Source organism: Hippichthys cyanospilos, chromosome 14 (assembly GCF_059441005.1).
Source record: "Hippichthys cyanospilos isolate Australia breed blue-spotted pipefish chromosome 14, RoL_Hcya_1.0, whole genome shotgun sequence".
Taxonomy (NCBI): Eukaryota; Metazoa; Chordata; class Actinopteri; order Syngnathiformes; family Syngnathidae; genus Hippichthys; species Hippichthys cyanospilos.
The window spans coordinates 19,774,955-19,789,571 of record NC_142382.1 but is presented as its reverse complement, the minus strand read 5'-3'; the positions used below and the strand labels follow the sequence as shown (position 1 = coordinate 19,789,571).

The following is a 14,617-nucleotide window of genomic DNA, read 5'->3' as shown; positions in this document are numbered from 1 at the left end:
ACTTTTAAGCCCAAAAACAGAAACATGCACCTTTTAACATTTGCATTTTAACATTCTTACAATATGGCCCCTCCAGACAGCCAAAGGCGGTCCTAAAAGCACGGAATGACGAATAACAGGGAAGTCACAAGGAGACCACGGTACTCATCTCAACCTCACATAGACGCCCCTGAGGAGCCCAGGACCACAGACAGAGAATTGGGGGCTGCAACATTCATACAGTAGAACCTGGTAAAAGTTGCCATATACATGACGTTTTTGATGGTATGCATTCTTATCTTGCTTATCATCTTGCTTTTAGCACTGCCTCTGGCGGTCTTGGGGGGGGGGGGGCGAAATAGAACTGTGGTCTATGTTCAAAACAATCCTCGCAGGATTGTTATCACGCTTGGGATAATATCCCAAGTAAGCTGATCAGCAAACCATCTCTGAAGACCTCCATTTCAAACAAACTGGACGAGTCCCAAGACGACTACCATGGAAGAGTAACAAGGATGTTTGAACAAATGATGAAAAGGAGGAAGAAGATGTCTGGGGGTTAAATGGGAGGATCTATTATAATGTCGGATAGTGATAATGACTTCTAGACAAATTCAGATCACATAAAGCTGTGTCAAAAAAAAAAGCACTGAAACTTCAAATCATTTTATTGTTGCAACATTAGTTTCAGCATTTGGCTCTATGCGCATGCATAGATTGTCTTGCCGACTTTTATCATTAGATCCTTTAAGTACAAAAACTGACAAGGTAGTTCTATTACATGAGATAATCATCAGAATAATAAATACTGCCTTTAAATTGTTTTAGGAGAAAGTCCACCATTTCTCGCATTGCAAGTGTGACACAATCTCGTTTTCTTTTTCCGGGTGAACATAACAATCTAAAATTGGAGCTAGCTCTGAGTAGCTGGCTTTGTGGCACAATCATAATGTGTGTGCCAGGCTAATTGTGCAAAGAGGAACGTGCAAACTCCTCCACCACAGTCTGGTACCACTTGGCTGATGCTATGAGACGAACCTCAACAATTGACACCGTTCTGAGTGAATGAATAAATAACACAGGATTGTTTAACAAGTCCAACATTAAAAGAAAAAAAATGGTAATTTCACTCTAGTTGGTATTTGGCTGTATGCTTTCAACCCTTTTATTTAATGTACCTTAGCTGTTGCCGCCACTGCAGCAATTATTGCGTCCAACATTCCCAAGTGCTAGACAACACACTGTTTTTGATATTGTTGCTACAGTAACCCACTATGATTGGGGTTCAACACTGTGGCTCCGTCTGAGCAGGGTCAGATCAGATTTGCACACTTGCTATAAACAATGTGGAAAGTCAGCCCTAAAAATCGGATAAGGAAGAAACTAATATGCCTACAGCAAAAGGAAGGGTTCAATTGCCAGATATGCCTACCATAGATGTCATGAGATTTTTCTTTTTTTTTGACATTTTCTTTGGAAGATTTAAGTTTGTTTTGTTGCCTCTGTCAATTGGGAACAGTTTGGATACAATGGCAGGAAATGTCATCTTGTTGTTCTTTTGAGAAGGTGGTGTAATATTTTGGGATATCTGGTAGTCTTTCAGTGGGGGGGTGAGAAACATAGTTCCATTTTGGTTGAACCTTTTGTTGCCAGATAATGACTTAGGTGGAGTCTTCTGGGACTTCTTCTTTAGGAGCCGGGAGAGTCTTGTTACTCCCACCACCAATAGTTTAACTGGAGCTTCCGATATGCCCGCCATATTCTGAGCTAGGCAGCGATATTCACCAGCATCCTTGAATGCTAAGTCATCCAGACTGATTATTGACCAGCGCACACCATCTCGAGGAGAACCCTGCATAGCTGGAACAATAAATCCACTGTCAGCAATCGATAGTAAACCTTTCACCATCTTCTACTTCAATAAAAAGAAATTTAAAAACTTACTGCAAGTACAAATAGCGACAACAAAGCCCTGGTTATCTTAATAATCCCCAACTCCCCCTCCTGAGTGCCAAAGATACATTAATAGTTTTAGCATATATTTGGGATGCTGAATCCAAAGTGATGTTTTTCTTAGAATTGGCTTTAATTTTTCAGTTCCGTATTTGTGGTCATTGGTTGCTAAAATGTGCTTTGTCAGTTTACTAAAAGTACTTTGATCATTCGTGAAAGTAATGTTTGTCCTTTGATGCAACCTGCGTCTTGCATTTTGTTTTTACTGTAAATATTTTAGTTTCTTGATTTTCAAATGAAACAGGATTTGCAAATAAAAGGCTTAAGGATAATGATGTCTCTCACATTATCGAATCAAAAATTCAAGAACACTAAATTGACATGCTGGAAAAGACAAACAAAGACTGATGCACAATTTTCAGATTTGTGTGTTCTTGATTTTTACTTGCAACATGATTTGCAAATGGAAGGCTTCTCAGGAAATGATCATTGTCTTTCATAATATCCAATAAGAAATGAAAGAATACTAAAAAGACATGATTTAAAAGAAAAATGAAGCCTAATCGAAGTCATAGCATAAAGAGAATACCAATGAATGATTTGACATTAGTGAAAGAACCAAGTCTTTTGAACACCTCCACTGTGAACGATGGGACTTGAGTTTTTGTAGGGGGCCATTCACCCCCCACCTCCCTGCCCCCGCCCACCATTCACTGCTGCAGAGCAAGATTTTTGCAGAGCGCGTCATCTTAGCACATTGGCACCAAAGAATGTTTTTTTTTCAGTGTACGTCTTTTTTGTGTACTTTTAGTGGAGAGAGAAAAGAGAGGGCAACTCGGTGAAGCAGCGGTTAGCGCGTCGGCCTCACAGTTTAGGGACCCGAGTTCAAATCCACTTCGCTTTAGCTTTCCTGTGTGGGGTTTGCATGTTCTCCCCGAGCCCACATGGGTTCTCTCCAGGCACTTCCTTCCATACTCCAAAAACATGCAATGCAGGTGTATTGGACATACTAAAATTGATTATCAAATGCAAGTCAAACGAGTCAATTCTGAAAAAAAGCTGTCATCTTCAGATTCAGCAACCTTCAAATACCCTTAAAACTTTGTTACCTTTTTGGTAATAAATGTGTTGACCAATGTAATCAGTGATGTGTATCTTCAGCCTATAGTCTGTCATCTATCAAATAATGACCCAATCAGTGGCTCACAAATGCTCAAACTTAAAAAACAAAATAATTATCTTTTGAGGTAGAGAACAATTTGAAAATTATTCCACGCATATTTGTCATATTTTGCTACCCGTAGTCACCAAAATTTGTCTGTGCTTTTGAAAACTAGCTCCTCTATTTTGGCATCCATGTTTTAAGTGAAAGCAACGCAACCAATGTTATATTTAACTCATCGTGTTTGCATTTAACTCGTTCAATGTCATGAAGTTCCTTTTTATGAAATGATTCATAGTTGATACTGTATTTATGGCTGCGTATTTAAGTTGCTATGTTTAGGATCATGTATCTCGATACAGCTCTGGATCACATACGTGTGAGAATCCCTTTGATAAGTTATACAGTGATGCCTTGCTACTTTGCGCTTTAATATTCAGGATCTCTGTCTTTTGGGGGGGGGGGGGGGGGGCTGTACAGCGGAGAGACATGCTGTGATTGTTTTTTGCATGCCAGACAGACAGGTAACTACAAAAACACTTGCCCTGGGCCCTTCTCGGACTTGGAATTATTGCAGTACACATATTTACTTAAATATTAAATGATTAAACCTTACTGTACAGTAAGGACCGTTACTGTTACTGTACTGTTGGAAATCTCTTACCTAGATTTCTTTTATAATAAAATGATATTTCAAGTGTAAACTCTCCATTGTAACCATGTTTGATCATGTGCAGATTAGACTTTAATTCAACACATATTTGCTGCTGCTAATTTGACCGCAGCATTGCGAGACATTAAAGGAAAGAGGGAACTGTTCACTTACTGTACAGTATATAAGTTTTAATCATTTAAGATTTAAGCAAATATGTGCACTGCAGTAATATTTGTCTTGAATAATATGTATAGCATGAAGACTTTTCACGTTTAAAACAATTTTAAATTGTAAAATTTTTCATTCATTATTTTTTTAATTGTGAAAAGTGGGGGCGCTACTTCACGGGTTTTACTTATTGCGGAAGGATTCCAGTCCCCATTAACCGAAAAAAACGAGGGATCACTGTATTCCAAAAAATATAAAGTGAAGTTTATAGAAGTGCAAATACATCTTACAGCTTTTCAAACTCCTGGGCAGTTGTTCAGTGTCACCAGTAATATCCTGTTGACAGCAATCTGAGAGCGATCAGAGAAGAGAAAAATTGCATTACTTTGGATTAGCAGCTCAAAATGAGAAAGAAGTTTTTGCTTCAGGATCACTCAAAACTCTCCCAGCCTTACCGGCATAGTTTGAGGTTTTGACCCATGTAAGAGTTGGCGTGGGGTAGCCAGTGGCATCACAACGTAGAAGAACATGGCTGCCCAGCAGAGATATGACTCTGGTGGCTGCAGGCTGGACTGAAGGTCTCATACAGTGGGGCATCTTAGCTTTGGTCAGTACCACACCCAACTGACCTAGAGACCTCTTGCATGTCAGCAGCTCGTCCATGAGAATCACGGGGCTCCCCAAGGACATTGACAGAGATGCCACCAAGGAGATCTGGCAGTCACACAACCATGGGTTGTCATGGAGACCTGGGTGTCCAGTACAATAGATTATATAATATTTTCAGTTTTTTTTTAATTATATAATTAATGAATGCAATATGCAATGCTCACTCAAGCAGTTTGGGGGCAGGGGGGCACCAAACCACTTGCTATCGGTTTGTGATTATTATCCTTCCTCTTCTTTTACACACACACACACACACATATATATGTAGTGGACCCCCGGGTTACGGCATTCCTGGCTTACGTTTTTTTTTTTTACGTTACAATGAGGAATACTACGTTTTTTCGTCCCCTCTTCAAGGCATTTATCCCGCTTTACAATTAACATCAACAACTGTCATGACCCGTGGCTGTTGTTTGTTTGTTGTTTTGCCTCTTTCTTGAGACGTTTTTAGGTAATTGCTCTTATTTTGTGTTGGCGTCAAACTGCCTCCGCTGCAACGCGTCACTACAATGCTGGTCTATTGCTTGGCGTCTCGACTCCCTAAGATACTGGTCTACTGTCGGTCAACATCACAGGGTCATGAAGATGCTGGTCTGCTATTGGTCGGCGCACAGCCATCTTTGTGACAAAGATGGCTGCCTTAAGACTTGATCTCGTGTGAGAGTGCTTTCAATATCGTATTTATGATGCATTTTAGTGCTTAATTCAAACTTAAATTAAGCACTAAATATGAGTCCCAAGATAGCTAGTAATGTTAAAGAGAAGATTTATATGGAAATGAAGCTGGAGATAATCAAGAAATACGAAGAAAACTAAGATAACTTAGCCTAGGCTACCCTTACTAGGGAATATGGCCATAACAAGCTCATAACAACTCAAAGGTAAATAAATTATATATTTTTTATTTATGATGTTATTTAATTGTATGCATGTATATAAGCAGCATTTACGATAATATTTTGATACCAATTTTTAATATGTATATAAAATTTTATGTTTTTACCTGGGGTTTTACACACATTAGCTAATTAACATAGTTTTGGATTGCCTGCCATATGGCAAATTCGGGTTACGATCCCAACTGCGGAACAGATTAATCTCGTAAACCGGAGGCCCACTGTATAAACATTTACAGTACCGGTCAAAATTCTGGAAACACCTTCAAATTTAAATGTTCTCAGACACATGAAGTGGTCAAGGAATTCAAGCTTTTGACTTTACATGTTCAGCTGTGAAATGAAAAAATAGCAAGATGTGCACAGGTGTCATTTTGGCAAAAATGTGCCTATTTTTTTAATCATTTAAAATTCAAAGCATGTTTTGGTTGGAAAAGGATTTTAAACTTGACCTTTCCAGTTGTTGCTTAATCTGGATATCAGTAAATTTTGGACTAATTTTTTTTGCCCCGTTTTCAAATATCCATCTCCATTACTCTTTGTAAATATTCCATATTATAACGTGGAGACACACATTTATTAATACTAAGCGACTAAAGTTTGTAGAAATATATTTTTATGGCTTTATTTGCTGGATTCTACAGGTCTGATGCTAGCGGTGCTGTTGGAAACGATGGAATTCCGGCAACATTTTTGCAACATTCCAGCAACATTTTTGCAGTCAGCTGCTGGTCCCTTCAGCACAAAAAGATGACAAAATATTCCGGTTTGTGCTGGGAGAGCCCATGCCATCCATGCTGTTTTTTGCAGGTGTTTTAGCAGGGCTATAAGTGATATTTTACGCACGGTTTGACTTTGAATCTCATTCCAAACATTTAAGCCTTTAGGTTCGGGCATCTGGTTAGGATGCCTCCCGAACGCCTCCCGGACGCCTCCCTGGCGAGGTTTTCCGGGCATGTCCCATTGGGAGGAGGCCCCGGGGACGACCCAGCACACGCTGGAGGGACTATGTCTCTCGGCTGGCCTGGGAACGCCAAGGGATCCTCCTGGCGGAGCTGGATGAAGTGGCCGGGGAGAGGAAAGTCTGGGCTTCCCTGTTGAGGTTGCTGCCCCTACGACCCGACCCGGATAAGCGGAAGAAAATGGATGGATAGATGGATAATAAACCATTGTTTGAGAAATTAATATATTCAACACACTAATTCGTACCCAAAATTCTTTTTTGTACGGATATCCGCCGTTGGCCTGGAAGAGGGAACCAAAGATCCAACAGTTCTGCTGATAACATAGTCAACCTGAGGAGAGGACATTTCAGCATATTTACTGAATAGAACCAGTTAGAAAGCAGTTATTTTCAATTGGATCAAACCTGTTACTGGATAGGTCAAGGTAGGTAATGTTCGGGAGAAATAGTGCAGCATGAGATGGAAGGCTTGACAGTCGATTGTTGTGAAGACCTAGAGATTGAAGCCGAGGCATGTCTCTAAGTCCTTCCCAAGGGAAACAAGTGAGGAGATTTCCATCCAGACGCAACTCTCTCAAGGCTTTCAAGTTAACAAAGCTGCTGGGATGGATGCTTGTGATGGAGTTGTAAGTAAGCCACAAGAAGAGCAGCTCTGACAGGTTGAAGAAGGCGGCTCTGGGCATTTTGGTGATCAGGGTCTTTTCAAGACGAAGTTTAACTGTGTCAGCGGGGACATTGATGGGAACTTCTGATATTCGAGGGTCACTGCATTGCACAAACCTGAGATTTAAACAACACAAACCAGTTAGAAGTCATCTTTACATTGCACACAACATTGCTCAATCACAAGGAACTGTAAATAACCATTAATTGTTAAAGATTTTTTTTCTGCTCTATAATCAAATCATATGCTTTGTCACTGATAAAATAGTTCCTTTCGCGAAAATTACTTTGAAAAAGTGCATGTCTGTCCATTATATAGCGCTTATCCGCGGTCCAGTCACAGAGGCAGCAGCTTCAGCAGGGAAGCCCAAACAGACATGAGTCTGTCATATTTTAAAATATTAACATACTGTAGATGAATTTTGGGATGATAGCTCTGAAGCTTGATTCGTGAATAAAACCATCACAAATCGTATCTAGCGCAATATAAGTCACTGTATTGGGGTCAAATGTTTACTTTATATTTTATATTAGTTGAAGCTGGAAATTAATTGAAATGAAAATGCCAAATGAAAGCCATTCATTCAAATACCAAAACTCAGCCGCCTTCTCTTTACTTGAAATTATGGGATACCTTGATTCAAAGTGGAAAATTGTGTCATGGTCTCATGAGTCCACATTTCAAAATGTTTTGGGATATCATAGGCATTGTGCCCTTCAAGCTAAAAATGAAAAAGACCTCCGAACTATTATCTGTACAAAATCCAACAGTCAAAAACTTGTGGTCTAGAGCAGTGATGGACAATTCGAGGGCCGGTGTCCTACAAGTTTTCCCATTTTCTCTCTCAAACACACCTGATTCAAATGATTAGGATTATTTTTATGATCCAGCAGAGTTTATTGATGAGCTAATGGTTTAACCATACCGTACTTTCAGTTTTCTGCAAGGCTCAGTTAGTGGGGAAATAAGAGTTATAACAGGACAACAGTAGCTGCTACACGGGCATAAGTCAGTTCTTGGCTGAAAAGATTGCATCTTCGTATGCCATGTCAGTGGCAGGCAACCACTTCAGGCTGTACCCCATCTACTGCCCAAGGACATTTGAGATAGGCTCAAGTGAGAATAAGCAGTTAAGATACGGTTAGGATGAATGAATAAATGGATGAATGGATGGATGAATGGATGGATGGATGGATGGATGGATGGATGGATGGATGGATGGATGGATGGATGGATGGATGGATGGATGGATGGATGGATGGAAGGATGGATCATACCTCAGGACAATTTGTCTAATAGAGTGTACAATACACCTGCCATACATTTGTTTGGAATAAGGGAGAGAGCCGGAGTGCCTAGAGAGAACCTCCACGGGTACTGAGAGAACATGTAAACCCCACACGGGAAGGCCAGAGCAAGCTGTAATTGAACTCTCAACTGTGAAGCACACAAGTTAACCACTTTTCACCCTGCTGGCACAATAGTATTTATCCATCCATCTTCTACTGCTGTCCTCTGGGGTCGGGTCGCGGGGGCAGCAGCTTGAGCAAGGAAGCCCAGAGTTCCCTCTCCCCGGCCACTTCATCCAGCTCTTCAGGAAGGATCCCCAGGCGCTCCCAGGCCAGCCTAGAGACATAGTTTCTCCAGTGTGTCCTGGGTTGTCCCCGGGGCCTCCTTCCAGTGGGACATGCCCGAAACACCTCACCGGGGAGGCGCCCAGGGGGCATCCTAACCAGATGACCGAACCACCTCAACTGACTCCTCTCAACGCGGAGGAGCAGCAGCTCGACGCTGAGCCCCTCCCGGATGACTGAGCTTCTCACCCTATCTCTAAGGGAGAGCCCGGACACCCTGCGGAGGAAACTCATTTCGGTCGCTTGTATCCGCTTGTTCTTTCGGTCACAAGCCACAGCTCGTGGCCATAGGTGAGGGCAGGAACGTAGATTGAGTGGTAGACAGAGAGCTTCGCATTTCGGCTCAGCTCTTTCTTCACCATGACAGACCGGTGCAGAGCCCGCATGACAGCAGAAACCATACCGATCCGTCTGTCAATCTCACGCTCCATCCTACCCTCACTTATGAACAAGAACCCGAGATACTTGAACTCCTCCACTTGGGGCGGGACCTCATCCCCGACTCGGAGAGGGCATTCCACCCTTTTCCGACTGAGGACCATGGTTTCAGATTTGGAGGTGCTGATCTTCATCCCAGCCGCTTCACACTCGGCTGCAAACCGCTCCAGTGAGAGTTGGAGGTCACGGCCTGAAAAAGCCAACAGCACCACATCATCTGCAAAAAGCAAAGATGCAATGCTGAGGCTCCCAAACCGAACACCCACAATGCTTTGGCTGCGCCTAGATATTCTATCCATAAAGGTAATGTACAGAAACAGTGACAAAGGGCAGCCTTGGCGGAGTCCAACCCTCACTGGAAACGAATTTGACTTACTGCTGGAAATGTGGACCACACTCTGACATCGGTCATACAGGGACCAAACGTCAGGGCATCCGGTACCCCATACTCCTGAAGCACCCCCCACAGAGATCCCCGAGGGACATGGTCGAGCGCCTTCTCCAAGTCCACAAAGCACATGTAGACTGGTTGGGCGAACTCCCATGCACCCTCGAGGACCCTGCCGAGGGTGTAGAGCTGGTCCACTGTTCCACGGCCAGGACAAAAACCACACTGCTCTTCCTGAATCTGAGACTCGACTTCCTGATGGATCCTCCTCTCCAGCACCCCTGAATAGGCCTTACTGAGGAGGCTGAGGAGCGTGATTCCTCTGTTAGTTTGAGCACAGCCTCCAGTCCCCCTTCTTAAAAGAGGGGACCACCACCTAAGTCTGCTATCCAGGGGCACTGTCCCCGATGTCCACGCAATGTTGCAGAGGGGTGTAAGCCAATACAGCCCTAAAACATCCAGAGCCTTCAGGAACTCTGGGCGGAACTCATCCACCACCGGGGCCTTGCCACCAAGGAGTATTTTGACCACCTGAGTGACCTCAGCCCCAGAGATGGGAGAGCGCACCTCGGGGCCTGAAGGCTCCGCTTCCTCAGAGGAAGACGTGGTGGGATTGAGGAGGTCTTCGAAGTATTCTGCCCACCGGTTCACAACGTACCAAGTTGAGGTCAGCAGTGCCCCATTTCCACTGTCAATCATGCACTGATTGCCCCCTCTGAGACACGGGATGGTGGAACAGAATTTCTTTGAAGCCATCCGGAAGTCGCATTCCATGGCCTCACCGAATTCCTCCCACACCCGATATTTTTGCCTTGGCGACCGCCGAAGCCGCACTCCGCTTGACCAGCCAGTACCTGTCAACTGCCTCTGGAGTCCCACAGGCCAAAAAGACCCGATACGACTCCTTCAGTTTGACGGCATCCCTCACCGCTGGTGTCCACCAGTGGGTTCGGGGATTTCCGCCACAACAGGCACCAATCACCTTACGGCCACAACTCCGATCAGCCGCCTCGACAATGGAGGAATGAAACATGGTCCACTCGGTCTCAATGTCCCCTGCCTCCCCGGAGACGTCGGAGAAATTCTGCCGGAGGTGGGAGTTGAAACTCCTTCTGACAGGGGACTCTGCCAGATGTTCCCAGCAGAACCTCACGATACGTTTGGGTCTGCCAGGTCTGGCCGGCATCCTCCCCCTCCATCGGAGCCAACACACCACCAAGTGGTGATCAGTTGACAGCTCCACCCCTCTCTTCACCCGAGTGTCCAAAACATGCAGCCACAAATCCGATGATACAACCACAAAATCGATCATCGAACTGGGGCCTAGGGTGGCCTGGTGCCAAGTTCACATATGGACACCCCTATGTTTGGTGTTTGTTATGGACAATCCGTGACGAGCACAGAAGTCAAATAACAAAGCACCACTCGGTTTAGATCGGGGGGGCCGTTCCTCCCAATCATGCCCCTCCAGGTCTCACTGTCATTGCCCACATGAGCATTGAAGTCCCCCTGCAGAACGAGGGAGTCCCTAGAGGGAGTGCTCTCCAGCACGCCCTCCAAGGACTCCAAAAAGGGTGGGTACTCTGAAGGGAGGGAGGCTACCCTCTCGTCCACTGGGGTAAACCCCAATGTACAGGCGCTGAGCTGGGGGGCAACAAGAATGCCCACACCAGCTCTGCGCCTCTCACCACGGGCAACTCCAGAGTGGAAGAGAGTCCAACCCCTCCAGAGAGGAATGGTACCAGAGCCCAAGCTGTGTGTGGAGGCGAGTCCGACTATGTCTAGTCGGAACTTCTCGGCCTCGCACACTAGCTCAGGCTCCTTCCCCGCCAGAGTGGTGACATTCCATGTCCCAAGAGCTAGCTTCTGTAGCCGGGGATCGGTGCACCAAGGTCCTCGCCTTTGGCCGCCGCCCAGCTCTCTTTGCACCCGACTCCTATGGCCCCTCCCAAAGGTGGTGAGCCCATGTGAGGGGACAGTAGTAATACACTTAAATTATTTGTAATACATACATAGATAAGAAACAGGTGTCTAAAATAATTTTAATTTGTTAGAAGCTACTATTGGATCAAAGTAGCAAGTACTTTAATTGTTTTTTGTTGAGGTTTATGACCTGAGGTTCTTTGCTTAACCCTTTACTAGGCACAGCGGCCACTTCTGCTCTATAGTCTAAACAGGCAAAAACAGCCTTTTTAGGCTCACATTTTTCTATTTTTAAGTCCTAAACAGGCAAGAATATTCAGGATTTTAGAGAAATTTAGGCCTGTCAGAATTTAAGCAATGGTTGTTACAGACACCTTCGGCCATTTTGCCTGTTTAGACTGTCGGCCGAAAGCAGCTGCTATGCCCATTAAAGGGTTAAAGGGGCTGTAATATGGGAGCTTTTGACCATGTTCCAATGTTGTTGTTTTTTTACCCTAAACACTCCCAAGTATTATTTTTCTTTATTGATGCATTTCTAAGCATTCCATGCTTATTCTATGCTCTCACACCCCGGCCCCACCCATGCAGATAAAAATGGCTTGAAGTTCACTTATGACAACGGAAGTGAGACAGGAGGAATTCACAACTCCCCGCACCGCCAGTGCAAGAGAAAATAGACTCCTACCTTATCCACGTCTTCTGGTTTTGTTTTGGTACCAGAAGTAAAGAGGAGAGATTTTGCACTAAGTTGGCCAAGTAAACAGCAATGTTTCTTTTATTAGCTAGAATGTTTGACTGTATAAATGCTAAGGTGGCCAAAATGTGTGTTTGGGAGGCACACAGCCAGAAAATTAGCGTCAGTAGTAAATAATTCACCCATGTAAACTATTGTTATTAATACTGGGTTCCCTTGGGGACTGATTTGATTGAAGGAACACATGTTAGTGAAAGCTGCATGTTGACGTCGCTTTGCATTTTAATGTCGGTAAAATGGCTAGGGTGGAACTTTTGTAATGAATTCTCAGTTTCCTTGGAGACTGATTTGATAGAAGGGACGCATGTTAGTGAGAGTGGCATACTGACGTCGCTTTGCATTTTAATGTCTGTAAAACTGTTGTTGGAGTAGTCTTAATCAGCCGCGAGTGTTCAGGATACACAGTTAAGAGCAATCGAGCCGTTTTACTTCCTTGTTAGAAAGATTGGTTCCATAAAACTCATTTAATAAGAAATTAAATCGGCAATGTGATAAACGTAACGTATACAGTGATACCCCCTACTTCGCGGTTAATGGGGGCTGTCAACCCCCCGCGAAGTCTGAAACCCACGAAGTAGGGTATCAGTTCCTAGATTTCTATGTACGCCCCAATATACTGTAGCTGCAGTAACCATAAACAATCCTTTTTTTTTTTTGTATTTTTGCATATTTTATTTCCTTTCTCTTTTTAGTTAACATTACGTTATCCTTATTAACATTATTGTATATTCATTAAAAAACTAATATTACTTAGTTTTTTGAGAATTTGTTCTCAGGACTGGATATCTGCACCAAGGCTCCGGTGAAAGAGTACGCAAGAAATCACGTTGAACTTCACATTTATTATGGCTCATGTATGGTGTATCATGCAGTATCTTTTGAATAATAAATCAACAACAATCTTAAAGTCAGTAAACTAACATATAAACACTTAATCTATGAATTTACTGTATTTTTTGCCGACATTAGCGGGTTAGCAACAACTAACAACTACTAACTATAAAGTGCAACCTCTACACAAACGAACACATAACAGAATAAACACTCATCACTTACTAAACATAGGCAGTAGCGTGCGTTATCAACATAAATGATAATAAACTATAAATATGAGTTTAAATTGTCATTCACTACGTCACCATAACGAGCTGAATGACCACAGAGAACGTACACCAGGAAACGGAAATGCAACGCGACCCGACAAATTAAAAGATAAAAAAACGTTACGAACTCTAATGCTTGAAGAATTCTTAACATAGTTATTAACTAATATTACTTCGTTATTTGATTAATACAGTACTGTATAATGTACTTTTTTGCTTTTTTTTTCCATTTTTGTACATTTTTGCACATTTTTAAATGTTTTTTTTATTTTGAAATATTTTTTATTTTTCCTGAAAAAAAACGCGAAGTACTGAGACCGCGAAGTAGGAGGGATCACTGTATGTACATATTACCAGGTGGAATGTTATTCCTTAATTGTTATTCCTTTGTGTACTTCTTTGTGAGGATTTTAGGAATGCTTAATCAAAAATATCTGAACAGAAACACAAAAAGAGTATGATTGCAACAGGAGAAGAGGAAGTGAAAAAAGTCTCACTCAACCTGAGGTCTGCTGTTCCTGTGGTACCATCGGTGCAGGAACATAAAGATGGGCAGGAGCGGATTACCAAGGAATGATATAGCAAAATGTAAAGAAAAATCAGCAAAGACATCCTTCATTCATGAAATATTATCCTTGCACAGACCCTTTTTATTGCCATAGTCGCGTTCCACTTCGAGTTTGCAACCTGCTGTAAAACTGAATCCCGGATTAGCTGAGATTACACGCTTTACAAATTGCATGCCATCTCACTCTGCTTAGCCAGAACAACAAAACACAACACAAGTCTGCTCTGCTGCGGTGATCACATTTGCCTCAAGAATGATGATGAGAAAATATGAGCCGTTTTACAACAGGAGGTGTATCTAGATTAATTGCTGTTATATGTAAAGAATGCCCGCCAAGGATGGCCCCTCTACATTTTTAACACACCAAATCTGGCCCCCTTTGCAAAAAATTTGGACACCCCTGGATTAGAGGTAAAATCTTAAGGCCAAGGCCAAGCCCGACCCGACCTGGCCCGGATTTCGAGCCTGAAATGTCATTCATTACGTTCGGGTCGGGCCGGGGTTCTATCTCACTGACTTTTTTAATAAATATATGTTTATAAAAATATATACTAAAACAATGTGTGGAATGTGGATACTAAGCTAAGGAATACTTGTTATAAAATAAATAATTTTGATAAAACAGAGAAGGCGCTGTAAGGTAATTGCTAATTAACTACTATACGAGCCGCAGAGCCAGAGCATGCTCTGCACACATAA

General features: G+C 42.9%; 1 protein-coding gene across 2 annotated transcripts; it reads right to left on the bottom strand.

Annotated features, from left to right (window-relative positions):
* Positions 1-629: 629 nt before the first annotated feature.
* Positions 630-14,043, bottom strand: lrit3b (leucine-rich repeat, immunoglobulin-like and transmembrane domains 3b). 2 transcript variants are annotated; one of them, XM_088433929.1, is made up of 7 exons: positions 13,853-14,043; positions 6,852-7,226; positions 6,692-6,777; positions 6,329-6,594; positions 4,373-4,631; positions 4,208-4,267; positions 630-1,839 (listed from the first exon to the last, which is right to left on the bottom strand). In XM_088433929.1, exons 1-7 carry the CDS (start codon positions 13,960-13,962, stop codon positions 1,391-1,393), a joined length of 1,605 nt encoding a protein of 534 aa, XP_088290055.1. In that variant the 5' UTR covers positions 13,963-14,043; the 3' UTR covers positions 630-1,390. The 2 variants fall into 2 exon arrangements, with proteins under 2 accessions (XP_088290055.1, XP_088290056.1); XM_088433930.1 differs by lacking the exon at positions 6,329-6,594 and having other exon boundaries at positions 4,373-4,666.
* Between the last annotated feature and the right edge of the window lie 574 nt (positions 14,044-14,617).